The 23,326-nt window shown below is 35.2% G+C and overlaps 1 protein-coding gene across 1 annotated transcript; it reads right to left on the bottom strand.

Moving 5' to 3' along the window:
• Positions 1-2,063: 2,063 nt before the first annotated feature.
• On the bottom strand, positions 2,064-4,923 carry LOC140763966 (non-specific lipid transfer protein GPI-anchored 9-like). Its single transcript, XM_073102365.1, has 3 exons — positions 4,525-4,923; positions 3,421-3,450; positions 2,064-2,356 (listed from the first exon to the last, which is right to left on the bottom strand). The coding sequence occupies exons 1-3, from the start codon at positions 4,838-4,840 to the stop codon at positions 2,256-2,258; spliced, it is 447 nt and encodes a 148-aa protein (XP_072958466.1). The 5' UTR covers positions 4,841-4,923; the 3' UTR covers positions 2,064-2,255.
• Between the last annotated feature and the right edge of the window lie 18,403 nt (positions 4,924-23,326).

Below are 23,326 nucleotides of genomic sequence, written 5' to 3'. Positions count from 1 at the left end.
AATGTCACGATTCAAACATATTACAAAAGATTGTGCAAATTTGAAAGAGAGGAGCAATGACTTTAAAAGCAACTTGGATGATTTAGATGAATCTAAATCAGATTAGAAAAAGTATAATGCATTTACTATTTTTTTTATTTTTTAATACTTTTGAGCCTCTTTTAATAGGCGAAACATTAGAGAGCAAGGCTGATGAGGGCACTGGATCAGATGTTCAAACCGTAAGATAATTTATTGCATGAATCATTCAAAATTAAGAAAAGTATACTATGAGATTGACAGAGATATTCAAAATGGCAAATGACCAAAAGATATATCTTACTAATCAAATAGGAGATCTCAAATCAGAGCTTAAAACGATTCAAGAAGAGAAGCAAATTTTATTAAAAATTGGAGACTTCTAATTATCTTTCTTCTTCTCAAAAATTTGAAAATATATTTCTCAGAACCAAAATTCTATCTCCGGATATCAACATCTATGAAACATCGAAATATAGAGATGGATTGCTGAAGAGAATAAAAAGTTACGAATTTAAACTATGGGTCTAATTTGTGTTTTGAAAAATTTCATGTAGGCTCAAGCAATTAAATTGCATTATCTTTTTGAAGCTAAAAAAAATATAAAGAAAGAATGACATAGGTACACTACCGTAGTGATGTATACCCTAATTTTTTATTTGTTGGAGTTGATAAATTTCATATGCATATGCATGATGATTGTGTTTGATTGAAATGACTAAATATGAGAAAGTATAAGAAGGGTAAAATATTATAAAGAATGCAAAAATGTTATTTATCAGCATGTTAGAGCTACAGAGAACAGATTATCAAGTTCCAATATCAAAACGATATGGGTTAGAAAATGAAGCTTGTTTGCACCCGGATGATTGATGCATGAGGTAAGCGGGCTTGGGAAGCTTTTTGGAAATATTTTTAATCCCTAGATAGCTAAAGATTTTGCGCGGATTTAAATGTATTATCTTTTGTCCCTTGGTGTTAGTTTCAATTAGAGTTGTACTTTATATATTTTTTATAATTTTTAAAATTTTAAGTTTTTTATTTTTTTTCTTCTTTATTTTTGCTTTGTTGTTATTCTTACTTTTCATTGAACATACCAAAATTATCTAAAGAGGAACATGGATTTTGAGTCAGATTGCATATATTTGATACTTTGATTGACATATGTATGTCACATATTACTTTCAAGTGAAGTATATCATATTTTGATCTTGCATGCAAAATTGAAAGTATAAAGCATATTATGCATGCATGATAAGTCTAAATTTAATATTTTGATTGTCTATGTCTAGATGATTGCATATGTTATGATTAGTTTTGGTTGACCAATAGCCTAAGTGCATTTGCATGTTAGTGAAAATTATTAAACATATCTTGCAAATGATTACCTCAGAGGAAATGGGTGAAAGTTATCTTGACATAAGCATTCAAGAAAAATCTTAAATTATTGTGATGAGTAATTCAAGTAGAAAATACAAAGGAAAAAAATTATATTCTAGTATAATTAAAAGATTTAAGGAAAGATTTATCCAGCTTAACAAATTCTGATCTTTGTTTGTCCAAATTACAAAAGCTGGGTTAATTGTTCTTGAAGTAGTCCCATCTCCACCAAGATATTTGGGTAGGATTCATGTCGTTTATGATCCCAAGAAGATCGTGATCATGATTGAGATATCCTTGGCACCATCTAAGCGAACAAAGAAAAGTTGGGCAATACTCGGAAAAGTGAAGGTGGTCACATTGTAGTTGGATGTGGTATGAATGGTGTTAGAAACTACCGCTCAAAGTCACTCCATTTGACATGTAATTCCTATGCCGACAATTATGACTATGAAAGATTTCCACAACTACTGCTCATCTCACTTCTGCTTTCCAAGCATAGACTCTGGCATCAACCTATTAATTGAAACATAGAAGTTGAATTGGATTGATCTATTTGCCTGACTTCAAAGCAACATTCATACAAGAGCATTAAAGCTATAATGGCAAGAATTACCTTCTAATGGGGTTAGATGACTCTGAAACTGTCGATAGAACATATTACCACATCAAATCACATGTACTAAAATATTTATTGAACATGGAAACATAGTATTATCAAATAAGCCCTTTATTGGAGTACAAATAAATGGAGTGACTAAGAAAGTAACAACGATATGGTCACAAAATAATGACTCAATGGGACAAGTCCTCTAAATACAACTCCAACTAGAAGCAAACATAATCTGTAGAATTCCTTATGGTAAAGTGCACCACCAGAATAAGAATAAGCTGATCAAGCCTGTCATTCCCATGCGTGCAGTCCCATGCATAGCATTACTGGAACCTCCAGGAGTGGCTGCAATATTACGAAAGATAAAAAAGAATAAGATATTAAAGCCTTAAAATGGTTCACAGAGTACTTCTAATCATGGATGGGCGTGCCGACCGGCATGGGGCGTACGGGTGGCGTACCGGCACATGACACGCCCCCATGCCGGTCGGCACTTACCGTGCCGGCGGCGTACCAGCACATGGCATGAGGGGTGCTGCACGGCACCCCTCCTAATAATTCTGTCGCTCACCGTCGAGCTACTCGTTGTCGATCACTATCGCTCGCGTCGGGTGCCCTAGCTCGAGGGAGAAGATGAGATCGAGAGAGATCAGATCCGCAACTTAAGTTTTAACCGATAACCTTATCTCTCTCTCCTTTTCTCGATCTCATCTTTTCCCTCCGGCTAGGAAATCCGACACGCTCGGGTGACGGCGATCGGCGAGCGGCGAGAAGCGGTCGACGACGACGAAGGTGAGTATCTCATTTTTTTTCTTCTCTTCTTACGGCACGGCCGGCAAGTGCGATCGCTTCTAATTACCTCTTTTGCTAGCAGAAAGAAGAAAACACGATGCACTTTTCTTAAATACTTGTCACTAGAGAGAAAGAAACACGCAGGTCCAATGAGAAATCTTTTTACCCATGGTTTGAAGTCTCAGTTTTGATTTCGGCTCTGTTAAAAAGGTAAAATATTTTGATTTCGATTCTAGTTTCGTTGTTTCGGTTTCGAATTTTTTAGATATATAATCTAGCTACTTCATGTTATTCTTTTAATGGATTGCATAAGATCTATTAGCATATAAATAATGAGGCTAATGTTGGGTTAATCTAAAACACATTATTTGTGATAATATTGACCGTAATTTTACTTTGTGATAATATTGCATCGAGGTACATGATCAAAAGATTTAACACTTACATTATCTAAAGTTTGCAATGGATCATTTCATATGATATATTAGCAGGTGATAAGTGGATCCATTTATGTACAGAGTACACATTATTTGTGATAATATTGAGTGTAATTTTACTTTATGAACTAAAATGAATTAAGAGAAAGAAGAAAGAAAAGAAATTGATCAGAGACTTACGAGGAGGAGGATTTGTAGAAGCACTAGGAGCTGTAAAACAGAGCAATTCAAAAGAAAAGGAACAGTTAGTGAACAGTTTGGGTGCAAAAAAAGTATAAAAAAATAAGAATTTTTAGCATATATATCCCTCCAAAGTTTCTTATTTACTACCCTTCTAAATCTTCTATTTAAGTGTATACCCTTTAAAAACTCATTGTCTTTTTATGAATGGCCTGTGTGTTTTTATACTGTTCTAAATTAAAATCTTAATTGAGAAGAACATATTCAAATAAGAATAGAACTTAATGAACTTTTAACAGTTAGGTACGATTTAAGAGGTATTCATATACATGTGAAAGCAAAGGTTTTAATGAAAGTCATTCATATATATATATATATATATATATAAATTTGCATATAGCACCCTATAATTTAATGAAATTACGATTTGTATTCTATATTTCTTTTAGAATAGTTAATTTAATCTATCAGCAGGATATTTTTTACACATATTTATTAAATTATAAAATTTAATTTATAAATAATAAAAATATAAGATATAAATTATAATTTTACTGAAAAAAACAAGATATTATATGACACTTGATCAAATTATCCAATCTATATTAGGGAAAGCTAATTTCTTCATCTAACATAGGATTAGCCTAGAAAACTTATAAATTTATAATATATAAATAGAAAAGAGTTTTTTTATATAATTATTATTAAAAAAATTATAAATATCATAATTACTATTACATCATTGAAAATATCACAATTATCATGGAAAATCATTAAACTCTTTCCAAAATACTATTCCTACCTTTAAAACTGCGTTTAGATTGAGTAAAAAATTATTTTCCTCTTGTATAAATTATTTAAAATTATTTAAAAGTGTCTAATATTATCGCTACCATTAATCTATCAGACAGGAAATACTTTCTTTTATCATGAATATTTTCATAGCTAAGCTCTTTGGTCTATGATTAACTCAAATACTCATAATTTATCAAAAATAAAAGGGGGAAAATAAAATTTTGCCTAATTAATATTTACACAAGGGCCAAAATGAAAATATTTATGCAAGAGAAAAGAAAATCGCGAAGTTACGGTGGAAAAAAATACCTCCGGCAGAGCCGCAGAGATTGTTGGTGGAGTTGACGCCGCAGTTGGCGGCGAGCTGCAGCCCCTTCTCGCGGTCGATGTTGAAGGCCTTCAAGATCTCGGGGCTGTTGAAGATGGCGCAGAGGCATGGCAGGTCGTCCTTCACGGCCTCCTTCAGCGGATTGCAGCAGCTGTCCGGCGGATTCGTCGAGTTTATGTAGTTCCCGCACGGTATCAACTTTGAGCCGCACGACGGCGTCGTCTGCGCCACGCTTCTCCTCACCCCCATCGCCGCCACGGCCACCGCCAATAGGAGCAGCAGCTTGAAGCAACCCATCTTCGTCTCTCTTTTCTTTCTCTCTTCTGGAAGTCTACAAGGGCTTTTGCTTCTCTCTCTCTCTCTCTCTCTCTCTCTCTCTCTCTCTCTCTCTCTCTTTATCGATATATATGGTCGTGTTCTAGTTTGGTGGGCAAATTGCCGTCGGCTTACCTTGTCCAAAAGAAGCTTTGACTATGGATGCCAGTGTGACACTTGGACATTGAATAGTTAAGATGGTCGTTAAAATGGATTAATTCTTAGTTACGATCGTAATGTGATTATATCATGTTTACGTAATGTTATAATCTATACGATAATTTGACTTACCATGTGATTTACTTGATTACTTTGATTTTGTCCTGGTCAACAGTCATGACTAACTCCTTTTGTCTAACGAAAGAAACATTTAATGGTTATTTGTAGGTAGGGCTATCACCGCCTAAGGAAGGAAGTAATGGGATATAGAAAAATATATTCTCAGTGTATATCATAATTATTTTGATGGTAATATGCAAGAAATTTTAGTCCAAGTAGCATCTATTCCCTGAATACAGTAAGTCATGGTCAAACATTGAATGAACTATATATATGATACTAAAATTGCTCACGTTTCTTGGAAAGCTTCTTTGATGTAATGCCGAATGAAAATATGATAATAAAATAAACAGACGTAGTTGACCGGCTAACCATGTAAGTTGGTTTTGTGTGGAAATTAAGAATAGTCATGATTAGGGTGACAATTAAGTCTCCATGAGCTGTTCAAGCGGTGGATTCGGATCGAGTTAACTTTGCCTTAAATACGAACATGATTCGATAATTAAATGAATTGTCTTTAATAGATATGAACATAATTCGTTTATTAAACGAAAGATAATAAATGGATTGTATAGATATAATATGTCAACTCGACATGATAACACATTTAGCATGACAAAAATAATACAGTACTATTTTAAAAATAATAATTAATATTTATCAATTTTATCTTATATAACAATCTCTTTTCAACTCAGAACTTATACAATAAAAAAAATCATCATAAAGTTAATTCAACACAAATACATACACGAATTCAACTTCCAATAATTAATATTAAATAAATAATTTTAAGATAATATGAAATACAAAATAGTGAGATGATAAAAATATTGTGATGTTCAACGGTGAGATCACCTACATGGTGTATTGATATTTCCACATCAAAGCATCCATTAATATAAAGATTTTGTTTCATTGCTAATAGAACGCAAGGGGTAGATTTTGTATTATTCACTCAGCATTTGATTCTGATTCATTCCTAACCCGGTATTCTTCCTCCTCATGGACAAAAACGGATGCTTAAGCCTATAAGGTTGCACCTCTCTCTACCCTCTTATTTTACTATGCATATGGATCTGGGGTAGTGCTAACTAATCCTTCTTGTTCTAACTCTTCTCTTTCTAGAACCTAAGACAGTAAGCTTTCCGAATAATTCTTTGGCTCCACTAGTAGCATGACAAAAAGAAGTCCTTCACCTTGTCTAGGAAAGTCAATATGGCAGAACTGGTGGGGGGAGAGGGCATGGGCACACCAGTGGTGGCTTCCTCCTCGTCAGCAAAGGTAGTGGAGCTGGTGTAAGGAGATGTGTTACAAATCAGATTTAGAATGATTTAAATATAAAATATTATAAAATTTTAAATATGGGTAGTCTCACGAGATAGAGTTTTAATGACTCTAATTTCACATCAATTGAATATCTAAATAAAAAAATATAATTAAAATAGTGGAGTAAGGTCAAAACAGGGTAGAACAAATAAATATATTAACGTTGCGGTAGTCGTCGGAGGGTGGCGGACGGCCAAGGGTGAATGGTCGTATAGTAGGGTGGCTGCTAGACGAAGGTGGTAGCTAGAGTTTGGGTGCTTAGAGGATTTTACGGTTACGATCTAGTCCTATAAAGATAAAGATGATCTAACGGCTACAATAAAAATATAAATACAATAATAAGAAAATAATTAAACTTAATTAATTCTTAATGCTTGGATACTTAAAACCCAGCCCCTTTATATATAGAGGTCGGATACAATGAGTCTTACTCGGACTTAACCCTAAAGATTTATACGACTTAAACTAAGACTTGCCTTAGAAGCTTATATGACTTAATTAAACTTTTCTTAGTAACTTACATGACTTAATTGAAGTTGCCTTAGTGGCTTGGATGATTTAACTAGACTTGCATTAAGGGCTTACATAATAAATTAATTAAAAGATAAATAAGCTCAATCCATCGAGCCCAATGTCTTCATGATATAATCTGATTTGACCTAATTCGCATCAAGAGCGTACAAGCGCACGACATCAGCTTTCTCATAATTGGCAAAAATGGTGTGGGGGAGATATTGATCTGGTGAAACTAGTAGGAGAGAGTGAAAGCATGGTCTTGAGGATGACTCTAGCCTCATCACCATAGAAGGAAAGGAATCGAGTGTAGGTGGAGGCGGCAACGTTGAAGGACTTGGTCGGTGTGGCTGGACAGGCGGTTGGAAGAGAGTTAAAGGTAGCAAAGGGAGAAAGGTAGAGCCAGGATGTTGTTGGAGTGGAGGTTGCTCTTGATAAATCGCATGAGAGGAGAGTGAGAGGTAGTGGAGGGGAGAGGAGGGTAGTGAGAGGTAGTGGAGCGGAGGACAGTTGCCGGTTGTGGGGAGTGAGAGGAAAAGAAGAGGAGAGGGCAAGGATGGAGAGGAAAAGATATGAATTTGGGTTTTGGTGGAGACGGTTGGGTGAGATGGTGAGAATGTGATGTAGGGTAGGTTTTGTTAGAAATTTTGTTTATATATATTAAGGGGTTGCGAGTTGGTGAGTTGACCCGACCTGACCGGTATACTTAAATAGATCAAACATGTCACTTGTATAAACACGAACACGATTTAATTATTAATCAAGTTAGGAGGGTTGATCAGTTTACAACCCAAACTTGATTAGACTAAACTCAAACTCAATTAAGAGATAGGTTATAGACTCAGGTCAATATTTGCCACCCCTACCAGCTAATTCAAAACAAAGCTTAGAATCAGATAATCAAAATAGAGAATTGGGTACTAATATTTGAACTAGGCGGAGATAACAACTATGATAAGATAAACAAAAAGAGAAGAAATGAAAGATGTCCACTATTCAGTGATTCCCCGGAACCAGATTATTAACAATTAGAGAGATAACAAAACTAACTTAACATAGAAAGAAGTATGGAAATTTTTCAATCTGAGTGGACATCTCCATCTTCTTTAATTTTCCGCACGAAAAATCTTGATCCTCGTTGCATTACATAAAATTTTCTAGTATAAAAAATTATAAAAAAAATTCATCAGAATCACAAATATTAGCATAAGACTCCCATCTTCCAATCAAAAAATAACTTTTCGTTGGAATCTCCCAAAGCAAAGGAATTCCCCTAAATGATCATTAATAGACCTCAAATGAACTCGAAATCAACATCAAATTTGATTTCGGGAGAGAGAGAGAGAGAGAGAGAGAGAGAGAGAGAGAGAGAGAGAGAGAGAGAGAGAGAGAGAGGGGAGATGGAGATGTCAAGATTGGCATCGAGGTGACAAGAGAGGTGGAGGAAGCCGGACAACCACCGACACATCATTGTCATCGTCTTCTTTAGTGCTCTCCTCCATGCTATGGTCTCCCTTATCTCTATTCCCCTTGCCTCCGTGAAGCATCATCATCTCTCCTCCCCTATCCTCTTGCTCCGACTTGATCTCTTTATCTCATTCTCTCGATCTCGATCCCAATCTCTCTCTTTCTTGCTTCCTTGATCTCAAAGCCTCATTCTCTTGGCCATCTCCATCTCCCCTCCATCCTCTTATGTATAAAGACAAGAACCTTTAGGTCGATGAAGGGCCGGTGAAGGGGACGTTGGTCTCGATGGTGAGAAGGGCTTTATCGTTGGGGAGGAATAATAGGGAAGGAGAGGGGCAAAGAGGAGATGCCACGAGGGCGGCGATGCGAGGAAGAGTGGGAGTGGAAGGCTGATGTGTGAGAAAGACACGAAGAGTGGGATGAGACGGTTGCTAGGAGAAAAAGAGAGTAGGTGAGTGAGTGAGTGAGGTTAGGTTTAGAGTCTGATATTAGTTTTTATATATATCGGGTTAGCAGGTTGACCTGACTTATCAGGTTAGCGGGTTGACTCAACCCATATACTTAAACGACTCAAAATGACTCAGTGATATAAACCAAAACATAACTCAATTATTAAACGAGTTAAGCGGGTTGACCCATTTATGATCCGAACTTGATTACATTAAACCAAACCAATTAAGAGTTGGGTTATTAAGTCGGGTCAATTTTTGCCACTTCATGTCATGATCGATCCATTGCAACCTTACATAAAAACATAAGAAACAATTATTGAAAGATACTATAATTGGAATTAAATCAACATATCTCTTTAGAGGTCTTCTTTATTGGCCATTTATATATCACCACTATATTAATGGTTTTTTGGTTGAAAATTAGTCTATAAACGAATTCATTCTATAGATGTCGGGTTACAATAAAAGTTAGTCGATGGATTTACCATCTCTTGCAATACTAGTTTATGAAAGCAAACTTTGCCAGATTATTGGCAGTCTAGTTGTTGCTTCTATTGGTGTAATATATTTTTAAAAAAGGAGCTTTAGATATCCATTAGAGACATTCTGAAATTATAGGGGCAATTGTCCAGTCCAATCTATCTGGTGAAGGGTTGTTGATAGCTGATGAGAGCTTTGATGGTCACTAAAGATCCATACGCTCTTGTTGTTTGCCAGCCTGATGGCCTCTTTGATCACTATGAGGAGACCTAAAGTTTTCCCGTGGATAGTGTTCCAGCACTACTAAAGGAAGATGGCTTTTCCCATGTAGATGGGAGAAGGGTGCTCGGCTAGGACGAAACCAATTTCGCCTGTATTAAAGCCGCCCCACCAATGTATCAGAGCAGCCAACAATGCCTCCATCACTCAGGATAGGAATTTCTAAAAGAGAGGCGCAACTGCCTAAGGCAAGGGGCTTGGTGACTTTAGTTACTGGGTGTACCTTGAAGCCCTTGAAACGTGTCCGCCATGCAAAGCACACTAAGATGCCAAGGTTTCTCTCCCTCAAAGAAAAACTTATTTTTTGCACCTTCAGATGGACTAGAGAATGACAAAGCTATAGGGGAATAACTTCTTTCCAGGGAGATTGAAGTGTAGACCTTGTTGGTGAGAGCCCCGACAATACACTTAAGATAAATAGTTTTATTCTAGGTGGGTATGTAAATGGAATATTTTGGAGAGAGAGGAGGGAAAGTGATATCTTTTATAACAAATTAAGAAGAACCAGAGAGAATTAATTTCTCATCTTGGGTAGTTGTTTAGTGATAGTTACTAAGAACTCTCCAGCGAGCTTCTATCAGCAGTCAAAATGTAGAACAATTTCATATTGGAGAACTGGAAAACGGAAGATATTATAGACAAGAAATTAATGAACAAACATTTTGCTAGGTTGACATAGAAATAAAACTTAGTTATGATGATTACATAATTTTTATCATAAATACTTTATATTTTATGACGGACTTAAATAATTATTGTTTACTGATGGTACAAATTTGAGTGCCATAATAAATATTACTTTAATGATAATTTCACAAACCATCCCATAGTTGTTATAGAATTGTCGATCATTTTTACTCGTGCACCAAATAATTATCATTTCTTGTCTCAATCATACTAACAGATACATAATATAATTTTTATGTCAACATCAAATGTCAATGTATTTATGAAATATATAATTGCTTCTTTGAAATTGTTCATAAGTTTATAATATAAATTTTACCAATATTTAGTTGCCTAGATAACTAATATATCTACTATTGGTACATATATAAGTTGATTGATGTAATTTCTATATTAATTCACCTAATCATATAGCTAAATTATGAAGTATTGTATAAATTAAAATTGCACTATAAGTACGGAGACAAGTAGATAGAGCTGATCATATAGCCCAATCCATCCAGCTTGGACATGGACCTGGTCTGGGTCTGGCCTTACTTGAGCCTAAATTGCCAATGTGCCTATGCCCGCCCCTCAGCTCGACTCGAAAGTTCAGCCGAAAACCTGCCCATAATGATCTATACAATGCAATCCCTCTAATGATCCATAGCCCAGCTCAGAGGTCTCCATTTAATGCAATCCATCGCTGAATCCCTCTAATTTTCTAGCATTCTCTAATTGCTCGGAAGCAATCATAAGGGATTTTGCGGTGGTGGTGGAGAGGGCGACATTGCTCCTGAACCTGTGGACGGTGAGATGGTTGTCTCTCATCCTAGGGTTTGCGAATGTGGGTTTGGTTCTTATGAGTGGGTCCCTCCTCTCCGAGCTACTCGGTAGGAGACAAGCTTCCGATGGTTTTGACATCACTCGTCGACTTTTTTTTCTCTTCTTGCCAGTTCTTGATGATTGATACTTTAGTATTGGATCATGGGACTTCTTGTGGCCACTAAAAATGTCGTAGTTTGAAGTTATACAAAATTTTAAAAATGGATAAACTTCATCTAATTACTGGCAGATTAGAGAAAGTGAAAGTTAGAAGCTTGAGAAGCATGGCCAAGATAGTTGGGACTATTATTTGCGTTGGTGGTGCGATGTCCATGGCGTTCCTGAAAAGGTCCAAAGTTCTAAGTACGGATTACCAAAATTTAATCACACTTCTACACTCAGTGAGTGACAAATGGATCGAGGGCTGTCACTTTCTCATTGGAAGCAGATGTTGCTAGTCATTTTGGCTTATCATGCAGTGTTTGACAGCTGCGGCAATCGTTAATCATGTCTCCGAGAGCTCCGCCGGAGTCGATTCTACCGTTCGCCGGGAGAGACGGGTAGTCTGATCTTTGATACACATTTATGATCATGTCCATATTATTTTTATCTGGGAATTTTGCAATTATATCTTTGATATGAACTAACCGAGTCTTTCTTGTTCCGTGAACAGATGAGATATAAAGGTGGCTTTGGTGGACCAGATATAAAAGCCAGCTCCACCCATTAGCTGCTCTCTCACGGGCCGATGAGTAATAGTAGGCTAGACTATTTTAGCCCGACGCGAATTCAGCCCGGCCTAACTCACTCGTGGGCGGACAACGAACATATTGCTCAGCCCAATTGGCTCGACAGGTTCGACTCAAACCTGGCTCAACCTGCTCGATACTTGTCCCTATGAGTAGATATAAATATGAACCAACTACAAATCTGATTTTAGATTGACATATAATTAATTATGCCAAAGGCTTACTGAATTATGTATGGCAAAGAATGAAAAAACTTAAACTTCAACATATATATTATATTACTAATTCCTAATGTATTTCAAACACAAACTACAAGATTAGGATTTTGTTTGGGCCAACCTCATGCGGGTCAATCTGGGCGCACCATCGGATATCTGCTAGTATTTGTATTTGGGTATGATCAAAATTGTCGAATGCGTGTGACTCATATATTGGAGTGTATTCGATGGTCACCCTACCTGATCTTCACAAGGTCGCCCTGGACAAAATTGAACACCAAACAATATCACTATCTGCATCCATCAGCATCTCTGTCATATAACTAAAGAGGTAAAAAGGAGTAATAGAGCATAGAATTTCTCTGTAAAGAACTATATAATTAAAGGAAAAATAACATAATCAATCACAGTGTACCAATTATTAAAGAAGTGCTTAGAAAATTAATAGAATAATTCTACTTAGACCCTCCTAAATATCACCATTTCCGCATTCACTCTATAAACTTTTTTTTTACAGCATACACTCCTGAGCTAAATTTATTTTTGGTTTAGAAATCTATCTATTTATTTATTTATTTTAATTTAAAATAATAAAAAAATTCAGAGAATGTATGTGAACACAGTAATAATTCAAGAGATCGGAATTATATTGAAATTAGATGTTCAAGCATATAAATATTGATAGGCATCGTTGTCTATTGAGCTGCTAGGATTCTTTGCTAATTGACAAGATTATCTTGATTATTAAATATCCTTAAAAAATTTCTAATCTAGATACACTAATCAAACTATTTTTAAATATTCTCCCACCCTAACCCATCCCACTAAATCAAAAATATCTTCCTTGGTCTAATGACCCTCATAAAAAAAATATAGTTACACAATCCTACTCTACCACAACAAAAGGTAATTTTGGTATTTTAAAAATTATTTTATTATTCTAATAGAATAGAATCGGAATAACCTATCCCTGAAAATAAAACATTTTGCATGGCACGACTGACCGGCCATGTTACGAACCGGCCTAATCTGATCCACAATGGTTTTGGACTCGATGAAGCTTATAACTTTCGAAGAGATCTACGAATAATCTAACCGATGGATCCTCCTGAATTGTGCTGGCCAGTGGTGGTCGCCTCAGCTGTAGGCGACCGTCAAGTGCCGAACTCGATAGCCACAACCACGAGAAGCTACCCCAATGTTAGGGTGGCTCCACCGCGGCTTCCTGTTGCCACTGCTTCTCTGCAGTAGGAACACTGGTCCATTCTACAGCTACCGGGGGCCATTGTACTGCCCAGCGACGCACTAGGGCTACCGCTACACCAGTTCAAGCCTGAGCTCAAGTTTGGCCCTTCACTATCGCTCACCGTCGTTCCACCGCCGCGAGGACCAAACAAGGGTCGACTGCTGAACCCATCCGCCATTGCCGCCCCCCATGCACCTTGTGGCGATGCCCCTAGGCCGAATTCCAAATTCAGCCTTAGGGTTTGGTTATTGGAATGAAGGAGATGAAATGCCCAATTTTCAAGGCAGGCCAAATTTTCGCGAACCGATTTGACCATCTCGCGAACCAGTTTAGAACTCATAAACAAAACCCCGAGCATGAGTACGAGCCCGAGGATTAATGGTGGAATGAACCGGTGGGCCTGCATCGTCAGACTGAGCCGAACCCGCGTGCAGCCCAAGGGCGACATGAGCCAAAACCATGGGCCTATGACCCACAAGACCAGCCTCGACCCCGAGGTCACTTTGCCCATGATGACAGACCATATTTTGGGATCCAAGCTCGGACTATCAAGCTTGATTTTCTAAAATTTTCTGCAAAAGACTATCTAGATTGGACTTATCTAGCAGAATAGTGTTTACGTACTATGGCACGCCCAACCACTAGAAAGGTCTATATAGCCTCATTCCACTTCGAGGGCGTGGCGATTAGGTGGTACCAGTCGGCTGAGCAGACTCAACCATTCCAATCTTGGCAGGACTTTGCGGATAAGATTTGTGCTCGGTTCGGTGCAGCCCAGTACGAGGACTTTCATGCCATGTTGACTAAGTTGACTCATTTAACAACAGTTCGAGCTTACCAGGAGGAGTTCGAGCGGATATGCACCGAATCACTAATTGGTCTGACTCGGCTCTAAAGAGTACCTTTATTAGCAGGCTTAGGCCTGACATTCAGGCTGAAGTTAAGGTTTTGAGGCCCACTACTTCTGACGCGGCCCTCTCCTTAGTTATCCCGATGGAGTCCAAGTTAGATCAACTGAACCAGATCTGCAAGGAGAAGAGAAGAAAGGTGGCCCAAGCCCACAGCCCACTAGAGATGGCATCTGCCCCGACTCAACCCGCACTAATGGCTTAGCCTAACGGCCAGATGATCACGCACTGCTTTGTACTCAATGACTCGAAAGAGCGCTGAAGAAAAGGCTTGTTTTCTATTGTGATGATCGATTTACCTCCACTCATAAATGCAAGCACCAGCTAGCCCACATCATGTTCCTACGTGGACTCGAGGAAGACGAACCCAAATCATCTTATTAGCACGACAAATTGTATGAGTACAAGGGCGTGAGAGACTAGTCAATAAAGTGTCAGAAGCGTGGTAGATTATTACGATCCGACCATATAGGTTAAGTCGAGTCAAGTTAAGTCGAGTCAAATTAGTTACTTAACTTTATCTTTCTATTATAAATTTCAAATAAATCAGATAATCTGCATATGATCCGACTCGCTAGGGATTTTACTCCTATAAATAAGGGTGGATATGTGTTGATAATGATCATTGAGAGAAATCTGAGTTTAGCCAATTATTATTTTCGTCCTTATCATTTTACCTTAGCCGTTAGATTATCTTTATCTTTTTAGAAGTAGATCATAACCGTAGATCTCTTTCAAGCATCCAAACCCTAGCCACCTCCTACCTCTAGTAGCCACCCTACTACACGGCCGTCCACTACCACCCTTGGTCGTCCACCACTCTCTGACAACCGCCACAACGTCGGATATTTACCATTTTACCCTCTCTGACCTATCTCCACCTTTTTATTTTTAACTTTTCATTCGAACCTTCTGTTAGGTGAAACTAGAGCTATTAGAACCCTAATTCATGAGGCTAAATCCACATAAATTTTTATAATTTTATTACGAACGCATCGTTCTAGATCTAGTTCGTAATAACTAGATATGGCCTCATAGTGCCATTACTAATTGTTCCTAATGAAGAATTAGTTCTAATTGAATATTATAGTGGTTGATTATAATATTGGTTAAATTAATTTTAGCAAATGAGTCGGTGATCTAGGTGAATCTAAATTAATTGCTCATGTTAAAGAATTAATACATGTTATTGTGGAGAAATTATATTAAGTAGATTGTCTTATTTAACAAAGCAGATTAATTAAATGTCGTGAGTATGTGATTTATTTTAAATTGATAATAATTACTAGAATGATAATTCAGGTAAATTATTTTAATTACTTTTAATAACGTCTCAGGCCTTGGTATAACTATATCAGCTCTACATGATTAATAAATATAGAAATTCGTAGTAGGACCTACCCAAGCCTATAGTTAATATCAATATAATTATTTAATTAATTAGTAATAGGAATATTGTGCTTATATTTTTATTACTATCATTATTAATGTGGACTTTGTACCATGAGAGGATGATTATATGGTACAGTTGCAATTACTATTAGGAAAGAGATGTTAAGCAAGTGAAATTTTTATAATTTAAGAGTAGTGTAGAGAATGTAATATTTTATCTTATGACATCATCACATTCATATAATGTATGTGCATATATTTACTATTATCAATGCAATGAGTCCATATTAACTTTATTTACTGTTTGACATAGTTTCACTTATCATAATTTCTATGCATATCTATTGGCATAATTATGTGTAATAGCACGCAATATATGATAATGAGGTGTGTCCATTATGCTTGGTTATGATATATAATATCATGTTACCAGCACGTGCATGACCATAAAAGGAGTGGCTTCTACGTCTCGATAATGCTTAACATCATGCAACCATTTTGCCGAGTCATAAACAATTTATTGTTAATCGACGAGAGTCAAACCCTTTAATGTATTTAAGTTAGAAAGAAAAGTGTAGAATGATGTAGACCTAACAATACCTCATAATTTTTTGCCATGGTGATGTGATGATGTAGAGTTGAGGGCTTAGAGAGTGATATCGGGTGATAACTGAGGTCCTTAGTCTGCGATGGTAAACAATCGATCATGTTGTTCGTCGGTAATAGGTAGGCAATTCTACCGTTAGGGTCTACCATCCCTTGGAAGTGTTTGTGTGGTCGAGTGTGAGTATTGATATGGTCTTTAAATATGGCTCTGCATAAACCTAAGTGAAAGACTTGATAGTCTGAAGTGATGCACATTCTGTTGTATAGTGTTGACATAGCCTATGGGCGGAGCTCAGTGTGAGCTCGAGTTTGAGGACATGGTAGATTGGATTGATGCATATCATGTTATAGATTACTAATTCATGTGCGCATTAGATGAGCATGATGTGTATGTAATACTGATGCCTTAATTGTGAGCATGATGAGCATATTTATGTTTACTGTGTGGTTGCATCTTTATTTTACACTATTTTTACATTGTAGAAGTTGATACTTGCTGTGTTTTAAAGTTCACCAACTTTTGGTGGAAATATATTTTAGACTAATATATGAGTTCGAGTTTGTGGAGGAGCTTGCAAAAATTTATTTTATAATTTGCTTTATCTATTTTATTCATGTAAATTAAACTAGATAGTTTTTGGCCTCTATGTGAGCATTTGTATCTGTCTATGGTATATTGGGCTTCTTTTTTCTTGTATTATTTTTTAAAATATTGAGCTTTTCTATTGTATATTGTATTAAAATATTGACCGAAATGCTATATAAAAACCACGTAGGTTTTACCCACATGAGAAGCACGTATATTTAGTGACGAGTGGTACATCACATGTGACAGGATGTAGTAGCTTCACTTAGTTTGCTAACTTTTTCATAATAATTGATTTCATTAGCTTCATTTATGTAATAGAAAGTTCATGCTTATATTATTATTATTATTATTATTATTATTATTATTACATATAGGAGAAAAACTATATTATGAACTTGATCAACTTAAAATATTTTAAATGATTCGAAATAAGAAAGATGAAAAATGGGTTAATACACCAAAAAGAGATGGGTAAACTTCTTGATTAATAGTTGAATATAAATATAAAAATTAAAATGCATGAACTATCGGGTTCTATTTTCATGAATCTAGGATAATATATATATCAAAAGTTTAATTTACTACTTAAAAGCTACTAAGATCAAAGAATCTATATCCATAAATATCTTCACTAATGTCATAGGTCGTAATAAACCTGGTCATATTCATCCTAATATTATTTTTCTCAAATACTAGTACTTGAACAATGAATTTTGTTATCTTAAATTATATTTAAGTAATAAGAAAGATGTTGCTTTACTTCATCATGTGTTTTAAAAACATGTTTGCATGTTTTTAAAGTTAGTCTTGTTTTGTTAGTGCAATTATTGATTAATACTTTGTTATTATATTACAGTCATTGTTGTCATTGATAAGTTGTCCTTTGTTATATAGAATATCTAAAATAGTACTAAATTATATATTTGTATTAGAGAAGGCAGTTGTATAAATAGTTTTTTTAATGGAAACTACCTTTTGACAACGTAAAGACATCAATAAAAATATTATTTAGCTTATGACAATTTCTTTTTGCGATAATCTAATATTGTTATAAATATAATATTATTTGTTCTTACCTACTAGAGGGATCCAGAAAGATAAAATAATAATTAATATATTATTTGGGGCACAAATTATACCCGCTAAATTCATATATTAATTACTATAAGTAACCATTACAACAATTTAAATAACAAAATTAATTCCAATGGTGATAGTAATATTTATATAGTTATATAAGATATCTTAATCATAGACAATATTATAAAAAAAACATTTTTTAATGTTAGAGTTCAGTTACAGGATTTATAAAAACATAAGCTAATAGATAATCCAGAACTCAACTTTTGTATCCCCTAAGTTCTAATATCGGCACTCGTAGTAATTAGTTCTACACTCTCGCTTAAAATAGCATACAAATTATTTGGGAGTATGACAATGGATTAAATTAGTCGTGTTTCTAATTATGTTTGAGATCATCTTTAGATGATGTATTTTAAATGCTCCCTTTTATTTGTATATCAAAACGTGACATATGAAACCTATTTTGTTAGGTAGAGATTATGCAGCCTAATATTACAAACCAACTTGATCCGATTCGTAACGGTTTTGAACCGATTTAAGAACGTGACTTTCGAATGGACTTTTGGAGGATTTAGCTATTAGATCTTGCTAAATTTTGAATATGTTGTCGCTCTTAAAAAGAGCTTTCCAATGAATCAAAGATCATCAAGTTTGGATGGCTAGATCTTGAGATATCAGCCAAATAGTGACCAAAGGTAGGAAGAACCCTAGCTTAAGAGTTATCAGCCGAATAGTGACCATCTTAACCAAGATGATTAGATTTAGATGTGTAAACAAGTCGAGCTTGAGTAAGCCGGAGCTGCTTAGGCTTAATTCGAAATTAATTTTGAGCTTAAAATATTCAAGATCAAGCTTTAAAACAAGTCCAATTCAAGCCTTATTTAAAACCAGTGGGATCAAGTTTGATTTCAGCAAGAATAAAGTAATGTTTCATTAAATATAGAGATGAGATTCGATATATAGGGTTTGTGTTTCACTGTTTATGATTAGATATAGAAATGAGCCATTAGATCTAGATCAAATGATCACAAATTATACAATAATATTAAGTTTAGTGTCAATGAGCTGAGCATAGATCTAATCACGGTCAGCTTAAAATTAATTTTGAGCCTAAAATTTTACTTATGCTCAACCCACTTAAATTTGAACGAAGCCTGAGTCGAATCAATTGAAGATGAACTCGAGCTGCTTGATTGTTATCTTCTATTCTAAGGCACAACATTGCCTTCTATTTTGCTATACATTTTACCCCTATATTATTTTTCTATATAAACGAAGGTTCATTTACACTTATACCTTCTAAAGTATGGATTAATATGAAGGTGATCCATGAAGAAAAAACAATGCAATAACTAACCCTCCTAAACTAATAAGGGTGAACAAAGTGTGTGACATTAACAGACTATGTGCGATAACTCTTTTGACCTTATTCATGTGGCATAATACTAAGTTCTATTAGCTGATGCCTATGAGATTTGAAATAGATGTGAAGTATCCATTTTATCCCTCACCACTAATGAGATGAGATGTTATTTGATCGGTGATATGATTCCACGCACATTAGTTGAGTCCGGCGAGTCGAATCTAGTTAAATAGTGGAATTTACTTATTACTTTTAATTTTAAATAAAGCAGATGTAAACCTAATACAGAAATATGAGATTCGATTTACTATGATTCTATTCATATAAATACGAGGTCAAGGTGATTTAGGGGTAAGGAATGAATATTAAGTTTAGTTAATTTATTATTTTGTCCTTATATTTTTACCATAGCCGTTAAATTATTTTTATTTTTAAAGAAATATATTTTAACGTTCAAGCTTTGAAACCTTTCTCACCTCTGTCACCCTCCAACGATGGTCGTAATATTAGATTATTACGAATCTGTCTAGTTTTATCCTTCCTTCACTATTTTAATTTTAACTTTTCACCGCTTCTTAGAATTTGAGCCAAAAAATTTCTAACTCATAAAGCTACCATATATAAAAATATCATAATTTTCTTACGGATTCAAATCTAAGACAACTTTCCATCTGCCTCTATCTCATCTCCTCTCTCTCTCATACCATTTCAGTTTACCCTAATCTCATCTCCTATTTCTCCATTTAGTCTTCTCTAATCTTACATCTCTCTCCATTTCAATCTCCTCTCCCTCACATATTATCTACCTTATAGCCTTATAGTATCAAACAAAAGTTGGACACCTCTTATTTGATGACAACACTAGCCAATATTTTTATCTTGAGTGGTGTTCTATGATCTTTTGATAAGTTATAAACTTAGAATTCTTTTGGTGCAAAGGTCTTCTTCTACTATGGTTGTTTTATCCTAGCTTGGAGACAGTTATCTTCCCCTTTAGTGTATAAAAGTTGAATATTTTTATAATGCGAATGTTGCTTTTCCTTTCTCATAGCTTTAGTTTCTCTAATCTTTCCATTTGTTTATAGTATATTGTATGCAATTTGGGCCAATGTGATTGGATTTCTCTCTTCTCATGATCTCCCTTTTGTTTGTGGCCCATCTGGATTTACTTAGGACTATCATAAAATGATCTGCATAGATTCATGCCCCACCATTTTGCACTTTAAATTTGTCCTCTAGTAATCATGCTCTAATACTGGATTTTGGGAGGTAAATCTATTGTAAAGATTACTAGAATCTTGAGAAGTTAGTGGTGTATGCTTTTGAGTGTTAGGAAGAATTTTTAAGAAGTATATGTAGATATTGGCCGAACCACACTATAAATTCTAATGTATTATTTCCACTCAGTTTTTCTTATCTTATTTATATTTTCATAGCATACTAATCTCGTAAGCATAAAATTTATCACTCTACTTCTCAATTTATATAAAATTTTAATTCATCTATTATTTTTGCAATTTATGCATACATTTATATACTTAGTTTTGTATCTTTTATTTTAGTTTGTAAACCCAATTCAACCCTCCTCTTGGGTTATCTAACCGGGTCAACAGTTGGTTTTAGTGCAAGATCTCAATTTTTAGGCTTAATCGACTTCAAATAGATTATATAGCACTCTTGTTTAACCGTTCTAATTATAATTATTGAAAAGCTAGAATGAGAATATATATCTAGGTTATAAATTATGAGTTACGAAAAGTCATTATAAATAGTCATAAAATATTAACTATGGTTATAGATGGAAAAGTTATAACAAAGTTTAAAAATAATTGTTTTACAATAGATGTGAAAAATATTCAAATGAATGCTAAATATCATGAACTTATTATATTATGCATCATATCTTAATGAATTTAATTGAATTTCTACATGTGGGTCGGATAAAGGAATTTAGAGTAGGTTAAAGGTTACGCATGAATGTACTAATCAAATTAAAGTTTTAAAAGTTAGCATGCTTATGCATAGTTATGAACTCTTTAGTATAGATCTCGAAGAATCTATGTCTGATATGTTTACTAGATTTATTAATATTATTAATTTCTTAAAATTTCTTGGTAATTAAAATGGTGAGAAATATTCTTAGACTTTTATCAAAAAAATTGGAAACCAAATATCACCATAATAGAAAGGACAAAAAAATCTAACAAAGCTTAATTTGGATGAAAGGTTTAGCTTTTTAATCATCAATCAATGAAAAATCAAGTGAAGAAGATGAAATCTTGTTTTACTTACAATGTAATTTAAAAGATTTCTAACTCAAAAAATAAAGTGTAAGTAGATCACAAAAGCGAGATGTTAGATAAGCCGAACCACATCAAATAGGATTATCCTCAATTAAAGAAGTTAAGCAAAAATAACAAAAAGAAGGCCATCAAAGCAGTATGGGCAAGTTTTCAAATCTTTGCTTCATTATAAAAGAAGATAATGAGATATATGAATCAAGTGGCGAACATTTCTCTATAATAAATTCTTAGTAGTCTTATTCAGTGCTATCATTTAACAAATTAAGATGAACATAAAGACAATAAAAATATAAATAGAGTTATGAAAAATCTTAAGTCATGTTAACTTTTGAAATTTATACAGCTCAAGAATCTCCTTTTAAGATTACTCTCTATAAATAAAGTTTTGAAAACAACTTTGATTCCATAATGACATCTAATATCTAATGTAAGATAAGTCTAAAGCTATTGATGCTATTGTCACTAGAAGCAATCTTACGTGTAGGAGGAAAAAGCTACGAGGAGAAATATTTGAGTTTAAGCTAGGCTTAGCTCCACTTGGCTCACCAAAACATCAAGCTCATCACCTCCCCTCCCTCTTCCCTCGGAAGCGATCACACTTATCAGAAGAACTAACCCCCCCTTGCCTCTTAATGGAAATCTGGACAGGTTACTCTAGAAACCTAACATTAATGACTTATTCTCCACAAGTCTACCTATGTTTCACTCTCTAATAGGAATTAGTTAAGCTCTTCCTCATCAGACTCAAGCAAAACCTAATGAAAGACAATTTGGCAAAACAAGGGTTCTCCTCCCAAATTCAATCTGTTCATTTGGAAATGTTTAATTGGTGCCTGCCCCCACAAGATCAGTGCTCCACATAAGGATTATCCATATAAATCCAACCTGCATCTTCTGCCACACCGAGAAAGAATTTGTTGAGCATGTCTTGCTCCATTGTAGCTTTGCTAAGACCATTTGGTTCCAAAGTAAACTCAGGATGAAAATGGACTCTCAGTCTCTTCGGTTGGATGAATGGCTTATCTTCCTCCTATCTATCCTCCTAGATCGAGAGCTCCTCAACTACTGCTTTATCATTATATGGTCCATCTATGAGGAAAGCATCTTGCACCACCTGTTCAAAGCTTCCTTGCCTCCCCTACCATTGCCCACCCTTGCCTCTAGAAAATCCTTCCTCGGGCGATGGTGACACTATCAAGTGGTCTGACGAAGCTTGGAATGACTCCTAGTTAGGTGAAGCAGGGATAGCTCTAGTAGTATATTCTTCACCCATTTGCTTAGGGAAAGCAATCTTCATCAACTATTGTCAGAACGCGCTTCATGGGGAAGCGATTGCTCTTCTCCTTATCGCTGAAGAAGCCCTCAAACTAGTTGATGGTAGAAGAATCTGGATATTCAGTGACAACCAAAATTTAGTCACTATGGTTAGCTAGTTCTCAAGGGCAAAACGGGATTGGAAGCTCTCTCCTCTCATATCGAAGATTTGTCTCTTGACTTCAAAGGCTCCCTCTCTGAGGATTTGCTACACCAGCCAAAACAACAATGTTGTGGCTCATAGTCTAGCTAGATTTGCTTATCTTTCCAAAAGTTGCAAGCAAGGACAGGATAAACCCTCCTACCAACTTTCATTGTAATCTTACTTCTAAGGAATGAATTAGTTTATGGACTATTTAAAAAAATATATAAGCCTTGTTTGTTTTGAGTTTAAGAGACCCCGTGAA

The sequence above is a fragment of the Typha angustifolia genome, chromosome 7 (genome assembly GCF_048772165.1).
Source record: "Typha angustifolia cultivar Huaian chromosome 7, ASM4877216v1, whole genome shotgun sequence".
Taxonomy (NCBI): Eukaryota; Viridiplantae; Streptophyta; class Magnoliopsida; order Poales; family Typhaceae; genus Typha; species Typha angustifolia.
The sequence above is the reverse complement of the archived record's forward strand: the minus strand, read 5'-3'. Positions and strand labels throughout refer to the sequence as shown.

Excerpts from the sequence above, each read along its gene's own strand:
- LOC140763966 (XM_073102365.1), bottom strand. The coding sequence starts at position 4,840 with ATGGGTTGCTTCAAGCTGCTGCTCCTATTGGCGGTGGCCGTGGCGGCG. Across the intron at positions 3,451-4,524 it reads TCTCTGCGGCTCTGCCGGAG|CTCCTAGTGCTTCTACAAAT; the intron begins GTATTTTTTTCC and ends TCTGTTTTACAG. Across the intron at positions 2,357-3,420 it reads TTCTACAAATCCTCCTCCTC|CCACTCCTGGAGGTTCCAGT; the intron begins GTAAGTCTCTGA and ends GTAATATTGCAG.